This window comes from Meles meles, chromosome 15 (assembly GCF_922984935.1).
Source record: "Meles meles chromosome 15, mMelMel3.1 paternal haplotype, whole genome shotgun sequence".
Classification (NCBI taxonomy): domain Eukaryota; kingdom Metazoa; phylum Chordata; class Mammalia; order Carnivora; family Mustelidae; genus Meles; species Meles meles.
This window is the reverse complement of record NC_060080.1, coordinates 56,768,486-56,785,631: the sequence shown is the minus strand read 5'-3', so window position 1 is coordinate 56,785,631 and position 17,146 is coordinate 56,768,486. Positions and strand designations below refer to the sequence as shown.

Sequence of the window (17,146 nt, the reverse complement as noted above, 5' to 3'; positions counted from 1 at the left end):
CATTGGAGGGTCATTTAAGTGTCCTTACTCATCTGTCTGAGGCCTGAGCACATCTACACACTGTTAATCTTGCATCCTGGGTCTTGCTTTTTCAGTGTTTTCTTTTTTACACTCTTCATGTAAGAACAGAGTAATTACTTCTTTACTTCAGTGATGCTCAAATAAATTCAAGGGGTAATAGCTGAGTATGAAAGATCCGATAGGGAAAACGTAACTTCTTTTCCTTTTAGCAGGACCAGTTGTATGAATTGTGGAGAATGTACATATTCTCCACATAAACTGTGCAAATTGAAAATGCAGGGCTGCTTTAAAAAGTATGAAGAATTTCAAAAAAAGAAAAAGGGGGCACCTCAGTGGCTCAGTTGGTTGAGCATCCGACTCATGATTTTGGCTCAGGTCGTGATCTCAGGTTTGTGAGATCGAGCCCCGTGTCGGGCTCCGTGCTCAGCGTGGAGTCTGCTTGAGATTCTCTCTCCCTCTCCCTCTACCCCTACTGCTATGAGCTCTCTCTCTCTTGAAAATAAGTAAATAAATCTGTTTAAAAGATTAAAAAATAAAAATAAAAAAATAAAAATTATGAAGACTATCCAGATGGTGATAGCAGCACATTAAAACAGGCGTGGGGCCCTTCTATGTGGCGGGCCCCGTGTGATTGCCTTTGAAGGTGGCCCTGCCTTAGATATTTTGGAAATGAGTTTGTCCAAATAAAGAAAATTGCAGGAAAATATTATAACCTAATTTAAATTCTAGAGGAAAAAAAAAAAAGCCTGTCGTTTTGGCAGTTGGGGAAAAGAAGTTACTAGAATGACCTAGTCTGGTCTTTTCCCCTACAAATTGAGAATTATATACATTTTATGTATGTTTAAGTAGATTAGCTCAACTTTCAGGGTCATCACTGATTCAGCTATGTTGACCAGGTGTTCGATACATGCTGCACAGAACGCTGAGCAATTTGACGTGTGTTGTCTCATGGGACTGCCACCACTTGACCAACGTTTTGTCATGCTCATTTGACCAACAAAGCTGAGGATCCAAGGACTGAAATGCTTTGATCAAGCTCACACAGTTAGTGTGGGTTCCAGGACTTAACTTCCAGTTTTTTAACTAAATCAGTGCACCTAACTGCTCCTCTTGAAACCAGTAACTGTTTTCCTTCTGATTTGCCTTTTGTCAACGTGTAACCAAGTCCCTGAAGCAGAAGTGGACCTGATGGCCACTCTCCTATGCGCCGTGGTTTGCACATAGGTCTAAGTTCTCTTAGCAAGTGACTTAGGAAGGGGGAAATGTAATTACGTAATTAGCAACCTCTGTCACACATGACGTGGCAAAGAAAGACACGATAAATGAAACACAACTTTCTGGCTGTTTCAAAGAGGAACGGACTACCCCAGTCGTACAGGGTAAGGCTGTTTCTTTCCCAAAAAGTCTGTTCTAGAAGGGGCAAATGCCATGATGGAAGACCTTTTTAGCATGACCAGTTAGATTACTTCCATAATTGTGTTAGAAATGATGACAGACAATTTGAAAGGTGTTCTGCTTTTTCTGGTTTTACCTTGAGTTCTTTATTTTGTCCTGGGCAGAGAACAATGCCCATTTACACAGTAAAATAGAGGCCGGGTCCATCACCTCACGGTAGATTTCTGACAGATCTGGTTGCAGCTGTTTTATCATTAACAAGGTAAACTTTGAACTTCGGTAGAGTGTAAAGACGAGCTGGAAATACAGGAGGCCTGGGCTCCACATCCAAGAGCCACAACTTCCTGGTCATGTCACCTGCCATGCATCCACTTGGGTTTTGTTTTATCTTGTATGGAATGGAGCAACAAACATGGTCAGTCCTTCCAGCCTTGGCTGACAATTGCAAGGCTCAAATTTAGTAAAAATATAATGAAAGACCTTTGAAAATGTTAAGTGTTATACAAATATAAAGGATGTAAGGGATCACCCAAACTCAAAGTCTCAAAAAAAATAATAAGAGCCCCAAACTGGCCTTCAAGTTAACTTTCATTGATTACCTTTATTTCTGCGAACTTTGTCTTATAATGTTGCTGAGGACAGGTCTGGCTCTTTTTCCACTCATCTAAGAGGTTCCATGGACATCCTCTCCCCACCCCCACCCCCAAAATTCACCTACAGCATGCTAGCATTTCCCTGTCTGGTTCAACTGGACAACTGAGAAAGCAGCATTTGTGCAGCAGATACTGGGGATCGGCCTCAATTTTGGCTAAGACTCTTCCGTCTTCTATAATCTGCTCTGGAGACAGGCAGGGAATTCACAGCAAGTAAATGCTTTGGGAAGTTAAAAAGGGTTGCTTAAGAAGGTTTGTAAAGATAAAGGTAATCTTATTACTAAAACAATTTGAAGTTTTTAGGGTTTTTTCCCCCCCATAAGGGGAAATTCTCTTTAGTTTGATTGCAAGATAAGGGTTTTGTTGTTAACCAAGATAAAGTATAGTGCTGAATAATCTCTTAAATTAAAAATTGAAGTGTATGTTACAGAGAATAGACATAATTAAATAGCTCAGACTACAATGGGTGAAGGGAAAAGAGTTTTCATGAAAATTAGCTTAGTAAAGGTAAATTGCATTTGAATCTTAACTTCAGATCTGGGTGCGCTGCTATTTGGCATATGTTGAATTGATAATGCCTGTGTGTTAAAGAATTCTGATTGTTTCTTTTGCCTCTCTCACAGCTTATAAAAATGCAAGCAGACCCACCTAATGAATATTAATAGGAATGATGTCTAGATAACACATAAACCCCCTGGATCTGCGGACTTTGGACGGAGTAGTCAGAGAGGATTTCTGTGGCTTATTTAAGACCAAATTTACATACTTTTCAAGAATAAACATCATCTTAATATTTTAATATCAATATTCCAAAGTGGAGATTTTAGTGAAAATAAAAAGCGTTATTTCCCTTCCCTGAACATTATATTCACCAAGGTCTACATTTTAAGAGACAGGAAACGGTTAGCTAAAAAAGAAATTAACTTAATCCCCCTTCATTAAGTTCCAGTCTTTTTTTGTTACTTAGAGACAAGTAATAATTATACCCGCAGCAATGCAAAGCATGTTTTACACTTTCGTTATACAAAAGAACTGCAGTTGTTAAGGTGACAGCAAAAGAAAACGAGAACATTGATAAATACTGATTTTTTTTTTTTTAAATCTTCTCTGACTCTTGAAAGTAAATTTCACTCAGGTGTCGGAGCGGCATTTTAATTCATTAACAGCAGAAATTACACATGTGATTTTAGAGGCTGTCAATCAACTAGCGAAACAATATTTTCCCAGCTAAGGTTATAAACACAGCAGCTAAGTGGGTAGGAGAGCTCTAAAATGACTATACAGCTCAGTTCTTTTAGAAAGCCGAAAAGGTGGGTATTTTGTTTTCCAGCTGCTTGTTTTTGGGGATGGAACTTGTAGCAAGTACACGGTAAATTTCAGCAGTGTATATTATTTGAAACACACGTGCTCTCACTCTCTCTCTCTCCCTTCTCTCTCTTCGACATTTGAAAAGACTTTTAAAATTTTACCTTTACAAAGTGGGGGGGGGGGATCATTAAAATGTAGTTTGTGCCATTAGATTCTATTATTTGTCATCTTTATGGCCGTTCTATAGTTTTCATTGCACCTTTAATGGTAAGCGTGGTCAGGAGAGGTGAGCGGGAATGTGCGCAGACTTGGCCGTGGCGCTGCTAACAGTGTCTGCTAGCTGGGCTTCCATCCACGTCCCTGTAGATTTTAATGTCCCCACAGACTGCTGGCAGCCTGCTTCCAGCTGTGGCAGGCATGATGCAGTGAATTGCTTTTGAATGTTCTTTACTCAAATAGGCAGTAATTACAAGCTTAAAGAGGTTTAGTGGTCCAGTAAACTACATAATCACCCCTGAATTAGCCCGGGCTCATCAGTCGCAGTCCAGCAAGCTCGAGTCTGCTGTTTGTATGCAGCCTTGATCACATAGCAACCTGATCAGCAGGTGTGGAACAGCCAGAGTCCCCCATAAACACAACTGTCTACTGGGGACAATGATCTCTAATGAGATGAGGCTACACCATCACTGTAATTTAAGTGGGAAAATTAGCACTAGAGAATGAGTACCGGTTCTGGGGTCTTTAGTCATATTGGGAGCGGCACGAAATCTTCGTCTCTCTCTCTCTCTCTTCCTATCTCTAGTACTCTCTCTCTCTCAAAAATCTTCTCACCACATATACCATTTAGACCTTATGGATACTTTATTCTTTATGCAAGGCCTTTTCCTGAATATTTAATGCTGGACAGGGCCTCTGTAAAAGCAATAATGATTACTGATTACTGTCAACAGACTCATTCCAAAATGGTGTCATTGTGTTTCATCCTCCTTGTCTTTTCCCTTCATGCTTTCAAAATCTTTTTTTCTTTCCCCTTGTATTTTTAAAGTGGAAAAGTGTTCTTCAGGTTGGGGCTAGGTCTCTTCTTAGTGGGCACGCTCTCTGAAATAGAGATGAGCTCTATGTAGATTAGAAAAGATCATCATGTTCCTGGAGTTTATTGTAAAAATCAGTCAGGAACTTTTTTTTTATGCCCAGAAAAGTGGCTCAAGATGGCGTGCCGTTGTTTTGTTTTATCTCTTAGAGTGAAATTCTTGGGAAAGTGATCATCTTTATCCTTTCTTCAGTCCTGTGCTGAGCTCCAGAAGATGGAGAACTTGAATTTCATTATATTGCAGTTGGAGAGGGGGAAGGGAACTTTTGTGACGAATAAACCCGACAGCAACATACAGTGGATTCTGGAGAAACTTTGGGGGAAACTGTAGCTAAGAAAGACCCACTAGGGTAACACAATAATTAGGAGCATGGGCTGTGGGACTAGACTGCTTAAGGCTCCATCCACATTGCAAGTAACAAACTCCGTGCCTCAGTTTCCTCATCTGTAACATGAAAGAAAAAAACACCTCCTGGGCTTGTTACACAGACTAAATGGGTGAATACTTGTAAATTACTGAGAATGGTGCTTGGCACAGAGTAAGCATTGTGTAGATGTCACTTAAGTCAACTAAATAAAAGTGGTACTGGTTTGGCCTTTATAGAACTCAGGGAGAAGGATGGCATATTTGTCGAAAGAAGGCTGCTAGTTTTCTGGTGTTTACCTGAAGCCATCTAGTTATAAATGCTAGTTGAGTCATTTTTGGGTGTCCCTGAATTCAGTTGCACTCACTCATTCATACAACAGATATTTATTGGGCACACAGAACAGGGCTAGTTGCAATGTGAATGAGAATAGCATTTGTGTGTTTTTATTAGTAATCTAAAATGTAAGGATCCAAAATGTCATTTCACTCACATTTGATTAAGAAATGAAAGCAATTGGTACCCCCCCCCCCACACACAAACCCCCAAACAGGCACAACAATTTATTTCAAAGCAGACAATTTAAGTTCTACTGTAGTGGAGTTGTATGGAATAGCCGGCATTTCTTTCTATGACCCTTACAGAGTGTTCCTGTATACGACCCACCCTCATTCCCTTATTTATAAGCAATGTTACAAGCACTAATAAAGCGAGGGGTGTGTTACTTCCACGGAGTTTTGTATCTTGTAGCGAAATCTACTATTGCTTCCATTAACAGAACTGAGCTGTAGAAATAAAAGACACAGCCAACCTTAAGGTGATAGCTTATTCATAAAACGAGTAGTAATCATCATGTATATTCATGATTAACTCATCAGGGAGGAGTGGGATTGTTCCACCCATCATTTAAAATACAAAATAGTTTGGAAGTGAGTTTGCTCAACTTGTACCTTGCCACCAAGTTTCAAATCCCAGCTCTACTACTTACCAGTTCTGTGCACTTGAGAAAGTTCTTCATCCATGCTGTGCCCCAGTCTCCTCATCTATAAAATGAGTGCCATAGTTGTGCCTACCTCCTAAGGTTTTGGAAGGATGACATGAGTTACTACATGTGAAACATTTGGAACAATGCCTGGTACGGCCTCATTCCCTAATTCGTGTTATCATTACTACTTCTACTACTCTTACTAATACTACTGAGCTATTATTAACAAAATCCCTTTGGGTGGATGCTGGGGGGAACATGTGGGATAAGGTTCTGGGGAGTTACCTCTCACCCTGGGGCTTTGACTCTGCCCCTTGATGCTTGCCTCTGGGGCAGAAGCAGTGGGCCTGCAGGTGGGGAGGTGAGTAGGAGAACAGCAGCTGTCTCCGGGGTTCATGGCTGTTCAAGCGCAGAGGAGCATTCAGTCGCTGCTCGCCACAGTTAGGAACTTAGTTCATGCTCCATTATAATATGTGTTTGGCTCTAAAACATAGCTTAAAATAGGGACTGGGAAAGAAACATGTGTGGGAGCACAACCAAGTGGAAAAACTCAGGGGAGGGCAGACCTGGCCCCGGAACTAAGTACCTGAGAGCTGGTGTGCATTTAGTTTTTGACTTAGCCAAACCTCAACTTCCTCATCTGTAAAATGGAACCAAGTATAGTCCCTCCTCGCAAGGGTCACCAAGAGCACAGGCAATAACACATGTAATGTGTTTGTCCTACTGACAAATGTAAGAGTTCAAATGAGCTATGATTTTAAGTGATTCCAAGGGGGCACAAAAGTGAAGCATGACTTTTCTCCCTCATCCCCACCCCTGAGTCCCTATTTCTTTCTCCTCTCACCCTGTTTTTCCTCTTGGCCTTTTTTTTTTTTTTTTTTTTTTGACAGAGAGAGAGCGATCACAAGCAGGCAGAGGGGCAGACAGAGAAAGAGAGGAAAGCAGGCTCCATGCCAGGCAGAGAGCCTGACTCGGGGCTCAATCCCAAAACCCTGAGATCATAACCTGAGCCGAAGGCAGAGGCTTAACTCACTGAACCACCCAGGCGCCCCCCTCTTGGCCTTTTTGTGTTTCCTTTTATAACCATGGTCTTCTACTAAGAGAATCAATATTCAGGGAGTTCATTAATAATCATAACTGTTCAAAATAATTTTAGCATTCTTCATGAATTTTAATACTTTTAGGAGGAGGCTATAAGTAATTGCTAATTTACAGTCTAAATTTTGTGCTTTAATGCATATCCTTAAAATCCGCCCATACCATATGTATCGAGCTAATAGAGAATAGATCTAAAACATGGTCATTATTCTGGAATTGCAAGCAGCTTTTAAAAAATCCCCAACGTGAGGGACTACGAAGTCCCTTAGTATAAGTATTCAGTTTTTTTATTTAGTGTTTTTTTATTTTATATTTATTTGATATTTACAAGAAATTTAAAGGTCAGGGAGATGAACCCGGCAAGGTTGTGTAGTCTTGCCCACTTATAATTGATTATAAAACAATGTTTTCACTGCCGTGTATTAGAGAGATAGTCTCATTAGTGCAAAAGTAAAGATCGCTGTGAAATATTACCCAGTGTTCAATTTTTCCTTCCACGCTCCTGTCATTTTCATGTGGTAAGATCAAGTTTGGAGATTCCTACCTGACTTCCCTACTTGCATAACTCCACCAGCAACGTCTTCTAACTGCTGCTGGAGAGACAAGGAATCAGAGGGGTTGTCTGGAAAATGGCTTGACGAGGCTTCAGAAAAAGCAAGTGCGAGCAATCAATGAAGCACATTTAATCGGAGCAACTAGGCAATCTAGGAGCGTTGGTGGAGAATTAAAAAGCAGGTCGAAGTCCTGTGACTTCACTGATGATGCTCCAAACATTCTTGGCTTCCTAGCCAGTACCGACAGCGCCGTCCTTCTTTTGATTCCAGCATGAGTGAGGGTGCGGACTCCACTGCTATGCATTCAGGCTCTGTTCTTCCTCTGGGTGCCCTGCTTTTGTAATGCAAATGAGAGGCACAAAGTGTCTCTTTGATAATGTGCAGTCAAAAGACAAAAAAGCATTCACTGAAACAGTAAAACTAATTCATAAAGCTGAAAGACAATAGGGAAGCATGATGGATTTTTTTTAAAGGAAAAAAAGTATCCTAGATCAATGTAATTGTCACAGTGTAAGCTATTCATAGCCAATGCATAAGGGGGAAATGGCTGCAAGTTTATTTAGAGTGGGAGAAGTTTTCGTAGGCAAGAAAAAAATTACACTAAACAAATATAAATATATTTGGATAGCAAGTTTCTGCTTGTCTTCTGAGAGGTCCGATATAAAGGTAGTTATTTTACTTGAGATCCCCCATATTCCCTTAGTGTCAAAAAATCTGTAGAAGTTTGCAAAGAACCCAGAGATCTAATGGTTAAAAGCCATATGGTAGCTCTTTTTTTCTTCTTCTTCTTCTTTTTTTTTTTTTTAACTTTAAAGGGAGTATCTATCTCTCCATCACATACCAGAGTTTAGCTCAAGGTCAACTTATATTAATGCATTAAACTTAGCTGTGGAGGAGGCAGAGGGCTGAAGGAAGAAGGATAAAAGAAGTTCCGAAATTGTTCTTCCAACATATTCAGCCAAGCAACAGAACATTGCCTTGATAAGGGATATATTGGACAGTTGCCATAATTCCTCCTGTTAGATCAGCTCCCATGGTACCTATTCCCATACCTTTTAAAGTATGGCATGTAACATTTTGCTTGAAAATTGCTTCCACCTCTATTGCTTTGTTATAGCTGTTTTGCAGTTTCGGTATAGAGGCAGTTCTGTGTCACAAGAAATTACTAATCTGAGGCTTGAGAAGGGGCAGCGTAGCCTTCCATTATCTCACCAGTGAGCTCTGTACAGGATTATTTTCAAATTTTCTGCTGCCATTACAATGTGCTGTTAGAGTGGGCAAGGCAGGGAGGGAGGGAACGTTATTGAAACTTGGTTACCAGGGTAGATAAGATAAAGTTCATCACTGTCTTGGCATCCACATTTGCAGCCAGGGGTGGAAAATTTGATGAAAGGCGTACATTTGGTCAAGGATATCGTTAAGATATAAGACTTGACATTTTCCATCTGTGTGTACTGAAGAGTTTTTTTCTTTGGCCATGGATGCTCATCGGAAACTGTCTCCTTGATTGTTTAAGTAAATACGTTTTCTTCCCATGTACTGTAAACTTGTAAATACCGGATAACTGGCCTCAGCACCCCCCTCCCATCCCAACCTCAGGAAATAAAATTGGAATTGTGCAGAGATAACTTTCTTTAGCACGTTGCCATTTTCTTTCTGTCGCCTTCTATTCTTTGGGGCTGATAAAATGACAGTCCCGAGTTCACTTTTATGTAGGCTATTTTTAGATTTTCTTCAGACATTCTTTAACCATTTCTCTCATGCAGGCCACATACTCCAGGGATCATTTTATTCTTTGATGGGGTTATTAAGCAATCACTGCCGTACTAGGTCATTACTAGAAGTCGCACTTCAGAGCCAGCAACACAGGAAGAGGGACAAACGGTTTCTCTTTCAGCAGGAGACTTATCCTGGGAAGGAGAAGTCAGGGCGTTGATTACAGAAATCAGGATGGTCGGCTGCAAGTTATTCCCTGCGGTTGGGGTCCCCCTGCCTCCAAGCCGCTGCTTTTCCCATGGAGTCCAGCATCCCTTCTCTCCCATCGGAGCCAGCCTCATGCATGTGTGCAGGTTTAGTGCTGGAAGGGAGGGTCAGCTTTACCCTGACATAATCACTCTTTTATGGCTCTCACTCATTCCTGAGGTGTTAATGCAGATCAAATGGGAAACACTCGGGAAAGAAGGCTTGGAGCTGCTGCCCGCCTCGTTGTCCCGTCTCAATCGTTAATTCTGATTGTAAGATCTAAAGGTAATTTTGTTTGCTCTCTTAATGCGTTGCAGTTCTCCCAGTGGCCCCTGCATATCCTTTCTCAAATTCCCATCTTGATCAATTGTTTGCAAATAATTAAGCTTTTAAGAGATAATGGCATGAAGCTAATGTACACAACAAAGGCGAGGTCTCCTGTCGCTACCTACTGGACTGTGGTCCAATTTGCTTTGATATCCCAAAGTGATTAGGTTGATTGGTGTAGCTGGCAAGGGCAACCAACCCATCTTCCCTTCATAAGAACCTCCTGATCGTCCTTAAAGAGGTGTCCTTGCCATTAGTAGCAGAGGTGTTCTGGAGAAGGGCGAGGGGTGACCCAGGTTCTTGGTTGCAGTGGTTTGGAAGGAAGTTCCCATTCTCTTCCTCAAATGGCACTTCTCTTTATCTCTTTTGTAAAATGATGTCTACCTTTGCCCCTCTAATGGCCTCACCAGCCCTGCGGGCAAAACACAACAGGATTTCAAATGTTTTTACAGCAGCCTTGCTCCTGGCATGTTGGGTTTTTGTCAAGTCGGGTTTTTTTTTTAAGTCTACAAAGGAATAACTCATACTGTCCACAAAAAGCTTATTTAGGAAAGATGCATAGGATTTAAGATATTTAAAGATACTGGATTTCAGTTAAAAGCTTGCTTCTTTGTGAATTTTTGGCTGACTGTGGATTAGCTACCTGAAGTCATGGCTTTCATGTGATTCTAGCAATTATGGTTGGGTTTGTGTGTGTGTGTGTGTGTGTGTGTGTGTGTGTGTTTTCTGGGAATTAAAAGTTTGTGGGACGTGCAGGCCAAGAACTATGAGAAAAAGAAAAAATTCATCTCCCTGCCATAGACAAAGGTTTAGGGAATTTTGTTGACACCTTTTCCTCCTCCCCACCCCCAACAATGACCAGATTATTGTGACATTTAATTTCATCCGGGCTCATTCATTTCTATTAAAAAAAAAATATATCCTGAATGACTGAAAATTGTTTAATGGAGACAGAGTGCTGGGTCTCCATAGCTTGAGGCTGCCTAGCAATTACGCTGCATGAAATTAGACACAGTTTGTTCCAATTACTTAAAATCAGATCCCATGAAAAGTGACAGAAGGAAAAAAGGCTGGAACTTTCTCATTTTATGATATTTAAATTATGAAATCAGAAACTGTGATGTGAAGAAGCAACCTAAATTTGCACTGAAATTTTGAGGGCCATCGATTGCTCTTTGAAGCTGTAATGATTCAGGTAATTTTAATGATCCAGAGAGAATTTTCCTGACACCACCTGCATAAATAAAATGTGAGTTCCATTTGCTTTGTAAGAATGGTTGTGAAACTCACTCACAAACAGGCATGCAAAAATACTCTTGAAAACACAGCACAAATAAATGACTGTGACCATTCTCAATTTTCAAAGTAACTAAAGGAAGGTAAGTGGCATAAATATTAATTTTTATCCAGTTCTGGTCATCATATTAAGACACAACTAACAAGACTGGGCAAAAGATATTGCCATCCGGCTCTTGTGAAAAGAGACTGGTGACATATTTATTAATTCTATTGAAAATCACTGAGCTTTTCACAGGACCTAAAAAACCATAAGCAAATTACAGAAGATTGGAGGTGACTTGTGTACACGGGTCTACAGCTTTGTATGGCAAGGAGTGCCAACCACTTGGATGCTAAAATTTGTGTTTTTCAAAATCAGGCTTAGAATGTGTAAGAATTGCAAGCCTGGGTAACTTTGAACTTTGATGGATCCTAAACTCCACATGACAAAATTGAGGATTCGAAAATTGTCCCGTGTTTGGGACATAATCATTGAGCGGCAGTGTAATTTATACAATCTAATAGGGTCGTGTGTACCTTATATACAATCCTTCGACTAGTGTAGACATAGAACTTCTATATATCAAACCCAAATTCAGTATCTGTTCATAGGATAAGAGGTTCATGTGGCAGGAGCGTTGTGCGGCAGGAGCTAGGTTTTTAACCTTAGGGTGGAGAACTGCTTTTAACTCATGAGATTGTGCCTGGGCTGCCTGGCATTACTTTGAGTAGGGGGATTGTAACCTATGATCTTAGCCTATTAGGAAGTTTACATACTGTTACTTGAGAAGAATGGGTTGACATCACTGTTGCGAATGAAGTCAGGAAAGTAGCCTTGTGGATCTCCATTCGGGTCGTTTATCCCTCCTGTGCGCTGTTGAAAGAAATTTTATTATACATTTCCATGTTGCATCTGAGTGGAGAGTATCTGTGTGTCGTGGCAGGACGTAGCCTCCTTCTTGTTTCACAGATATTTACTGATCTCCTGTTGCGTGCCTGGCTGGGCTTTGAGAATGGTGAAGGAGAAAGTTGCGGACTTTGGAGTTGTTAGGTGAGTGAGAGGAGGCCCGCCCACAGGAGGCAGAGCATCAGAGCAGGCCATGCTTTGCCATTAGGGAAGAAGGAAAAGGCTGATGTGAGAACAGTAAGGCAGGCTGCTGGACAAATGGGTAGGCGAGGCTTGGCCTTTGGGCTGAGATGAGAAAGTGACCCTGGAGGGTCAAGGTTGGTGTGTTGGAAGAACAAAAAGGAGGACTGTGTGGCTGGACAGAGGGGTGGGACGGGGGTGAAGAGAAGGCCACCAAGTCTGAGAGGTGGGCAGAGCTGGATGACGGCATGCCTTACAGGCCATAGGAAGCAGTCTGGAGGTTTTGGAGCAAGCATAAGAATGAAGATTCTAAGAGGCATTTGGCACATCCCTCATCATGGTGAGGCTTCGACACTGGAGGGGAAGCAGGAAATATCACAGAGTCTTGTGGCTGCTGACCATGTCTTTCCCTAGCCAGTTTCCTCACCTGTAAGACAGGACGGACGATAGATTCCATTTATGTCCCTCAAAGGGATATAATGGGGATTAATCACCATCCTGTCTGTAATATACTTGGAGCTCTTTAGAGAAAGGCACTATATTCCATGAAAGCAAAGCCTTATTCTAATTGTGTATTTATTGATTAAGTGACAATCAAAGACAATGCTTATGGGAAAAATTGCTACATCTCTGCTCTCCGCAAACGAATCCCAGGTGTACAGATATAGAACATATTTAAACTTACATATAAGAGCATTAAAGTGGTCATTAATGAGCCTTCTTAGCATCTAATCAGACATTATTAATGAGATTAAAAGCTATGTTAATTAACATTCAATAGACCAGAATTTACTTTCCAATGGCACAGATAGTTAAATTGAGAGTTGAGGGTGCCCTTTCTCATTCATAAGGGAATAGAGTGTTGACTGGCAGAACAATTCTTATCTTGGGAGAATTTATTGGGATGCAGTGTTTCAAGATGGTCAGTGTGTCCATAGATAGATACCATGTCCCAGGATTTAGAAATGTGTATTTCAGATTTAGATATAGTTCATTACCAGACAAAAAGTGCTTGTGCCAAAACTAATTTCAGTAGAATTCCAAACATTCTTTCAAGAGGGTATGAATTTCATTTTATTATCTAATCCTGTAATACTTTTTTATCCACTCTAACTCATGAAGAACATGGCCGGGCTTGTTCTTAGCATGCAAAATATGCTGGTCTTTGACCTTGTATTGGCCTGTGTTCAGAATCCCAGCATGTGTTGACATTCAGATATGGAAACCAACTTCGGTTGAATGTCATTTGTTTGTGTTACAGAAGAGCTACAATGATTAGTGGTTAAAAAAAATACACCCACTTTAATTTTGATATTTGCATCTGGCGTTATGGTGTTTTGGAGGGAAAAATGTCATGCTAGCAAAGTGTTTAACTGCTGGGGACCTCAACTAAGGTGGTTGGTCCGAATGGCTCAGCTTTAGAAGTCCATGGTTCTATGAAAGTATTACGTTAAGTTGATACGCTTTCTTATCATCAAAAAGGGCTTGTCCTTATTTTAATCCTATAAAGTACATTGAAGATCATACTAAACTTTCTGTGTTTGCAACAAATAAACCTTTAAAGGATAAACTCAGTATCAAGGTTCTGCAAGTATCCTAAGTAGCTATTTATACACTTCACTAATCTTTGTAATTGGCTTGTCTTTTACTGCCATTAATTAGATGATGTAGTATTCCATTAATAAGAGTGACACACCTCAGCATTTTTACCTTTAATTATAGACCTCACTAGACACTTAGGCTATTGACAAAATAGCCTAAATATTGCCTGATGTACACACATTTTTTTTTTTACAGAGCGTATGTGTTTATTATTGAATCTGTAGCCCCTAGCTTTGCACCTGACACATGATACGCGCTACATTATCTGCCCCAAATGTATGTGCGCACATCTATCTCGTTTGTTCTCTTTCAGCACCCTTACCCTTCTGAAGAACAGAAAAAGCAGCTGGCACAAGACACGGGACTCACCATCCTACAAGTGAACAACTGGTAAGTAATTTGGCTTTGTGAAAGCCACACCCAGTCGTTGCTGTTTCCCCTGATGGCTGGTGGATCCAAAGTGAAAATAAAAGGTTGACTGATAGGTGAGAGCACTTGCTAGCAGGGAAACCACCGCCCCCCAACATTGCGTTGTTTTCCATTGCCTTTAAAATTGACACATTTTAGGTGTGGTATTAATGTTTAGTTCACGTTCCTTGTGGTTCCATAAATGGCTCCCCCCGCCGCCCTGAGGATAACTGACAGCAAGAGCGGTATCATCCTGTTTTCTATGGAACAAGAAAATCCACTGTCACATCCGAATAACCAGTTATTTTGCTAGGGCTGAGCATTGAAGGAGAGTCTTCCGTTTCCTCCTACCTTCCATCCATGGAAAAAGAGAAATTATTTATGTTTCCCCTTTGAAGCTGTTCAAAACCTGCTGTATCTCTGGCCTGTCCCATACTGTTTCTAAATAAATCTGTGAATTCCTGATTTGGGGGAAGCTGAGATTCCATACCAAGTACCAGCCAACAATATTCGGACCATGTGCAGCGGTATGGCAATGAGGCTTTGGGAAAGTATGATTTATTGCCCGTTGTGAGTGTGCTGAAAGCCAGGTTCATGTAATCACCCAGAGCTAGTGTCATATTTGAAGGGTATCGAAATCCAATATCCTCTCAAACTAAGTGTATCTAATTAATTGTCCTAATATTTTTAGATTAGTGTTTATGATGGGAAACCTTATCCTCTTTGAAGTAAAATCCAGAAAAGGCCCACAGCCTGGTTGGGGAAAGGGGAGAACTGGGAATGCCAGTTTGCAGACAGAAGTATTTCTTTCTGTTCAATAAGTGTCAAAGATTAATATTGCAGAATCTCTGATTACAGGGCCTAATCCATTTTGGTGAATAAATTTGTTCTTGATGTCCATTGCACCTACATTAACAGACCCTTCTCTGTTAGAGAGCCTGGGAGCCTTTGGGAGAGATTCCAGATATATTAAAGCCCATTACAGAAAATGTAATTTCTGTCAATATAATCCCATGTATTCTTCAATTTAGTATTTTAGAGATAACAAGCTACTTACAATATATTTGCCTTTGGAGGATTAATTTACAAAGTGCACTATCTGCAAGACACAGACAGACTCACATAAGCATTGCTTGTAAGGGTTATCAATTTCTCTGACCTTACTGCAGCCTTGGGAGATCAATTTTTGCAGCCCTTTAGTCAAGTAGATGGGGGAGCCAACGGAAGCCATACTCTACCGAAATGTATTGCTAGGAGTGTGTCCCTGCCTAGGGTTTTTGTTTGCCTAGTCGTGACTGCTATTGTATCTTAATTTCCAAGACTGTTGATACTATATATTTGAACTTGGGCTTCAGGTCCTCGTGGACAATGTTTATAGAGTAGACCTTCAATTTTGCATGCATATCTGAGTTCAGATGCATTTCCAAGGTTAAACTGATGATGTAATTTTAATACAACAGAGGCTGCACAATGTTCTGTCCCTGGGAAACGTTCCCGTTTGAGGGCCAAGGAGTGGCAGGGCGAACTCTAATTAAGGAAGGCGAAAGCACGGCCGCTCAGGTGATCTTCACACGCACCATCTCTCTTCCTCTGCAGTGTCGCTAGCAAACGCCCTCTACAGACATTGTCACTAGAAAAGGAATCCTGAGACAACTTGCCGGCCCCAGGTGGGCGAACTTCAGGGCATTTTCCCGTGGCCGCTTGGGCAGGCAGGCATGCCTGGGACACCCAACAGTAGGCAGTTGTCACTTTCCCAGATTCTGTGCGGTGACCCTCAAGTGACTTCCTCAGTTTTGCAAGTAGAGGAGGAAAGATGGACCTTTAAAAAGTTCTAATACTTTTCAGAGTTATATACGGACTTACTGTCCACCTCACACTGACACTCAGTGGTGCACAGATACCTAAACACGTCACTTCTGGTTCTGCGGGCTGTGAACACCATCGTGTTCTCCACAGGCCTTACGACCGCGCCTGTTTCTCCCGACTCCTGTGGGCAGTCCCAGGTGGCTTTGGCTCGCGCTTCATTGTTTGGTACTTGGCAACTCTTTCAGCTCTGACAACTCTGTGGTAGAGAATTACCCTCAAGTAAATAAAAATAGTCAGAGATTGTTTCTCCTAAGTTTGGTGAATAATGACATTCCCGTGTTCAAGTTGAGATTCTAAGGGTTTCTTAATTTTCTTCCAAACCTTCAACTTTTAAGAAGCTGATAATAGATTCTTTTTCTTTTCTTTTTTTTTTTTTTTTTTGGCTTTGAGTAGGAAGTAGGTTGCAAAAATGGGAAAACCCAGATGGTATTGTATGAAAACCGAAGATGTCAGAGCAGCTTAAATTGTGGCCTCACTGAAGACTAAAAGCAGCATAACCACTAAAGGCTTTTCCTTTTACTTTACCATAATACAGCATTACACAAAGCTTTCTTGAGAGCTTGTAAACGTTTTTTCCTGTATTGAGCATCAAGCCCAAGTTCCTTCCTTCTGGAAATCCTAATTAAAAGAAAATCCTCATTAGTATTTTAACGTTTCCCCTCCACTTCATTTAGCCACAACATTAAAAAATGGGTGTCTTCCCTCTTGGATTTCTTAAAACTTGTTAACACACATGTACATTTTGTACGAACTATGAGTCACTGTTGAAGAGATTTAACAAAATGCTGAAGGGCAGGTTGGGTGTAGATCAGTCGTAATTATTGGCAGCAACACCGTGTATCGAAATGCACAATATGAAAGTGAAAAATATAAACTCATCTAGTTGTGAGCTTGTCTTAGAAATGCTGGCCGATGCAGCTTTCAGTTAGGTTTTGACTGAAACCTAGATGAGCAAAGTTTGGTATGTTGCAATGGCTCTTTTCATCTCGTCACTGAACTGATCTCCCCTCTCTCTAATTGCTATGATACAAACTCCCTGTCTTGGCTAGCCGAGGCCAAAGCAGATGGGATCTGGGGAGAGAGGAGACAATAGGGAGAATTTAAATGGAAAACAACCAGACAGATTTGATTAATTAAAAGAAAATTT

The 17,146-nt window shown here is 40.9% G+C and overlaps 1 protein-coding gene across 4 annotated transcripts in view; it reads left to right on the top strand.

The window, feature by feature from the left end:
- The window catches only part of MEIS1 (Meis homeobox 1), a 132,993-nt gene that overhangs the window by 94,625 nt on the left and 21,222 nt on the right, over window positions 1-17,146 (top strand). For all 4 annotated transcript variants that reach the window (XM_045979503.1, XM_045979502.1, XM_045979505.1 and 1 more), the window contains exon 9: window positions 14,039-14,115. In XM_045979503.1, the coding sequence (XP_045835459.1) occupies window positions 14,039-14,115 (77 nt within the window). The remainder of the gene's footprint in view (window positions 1-14,038; window positions 14,116-17,146) is intronic.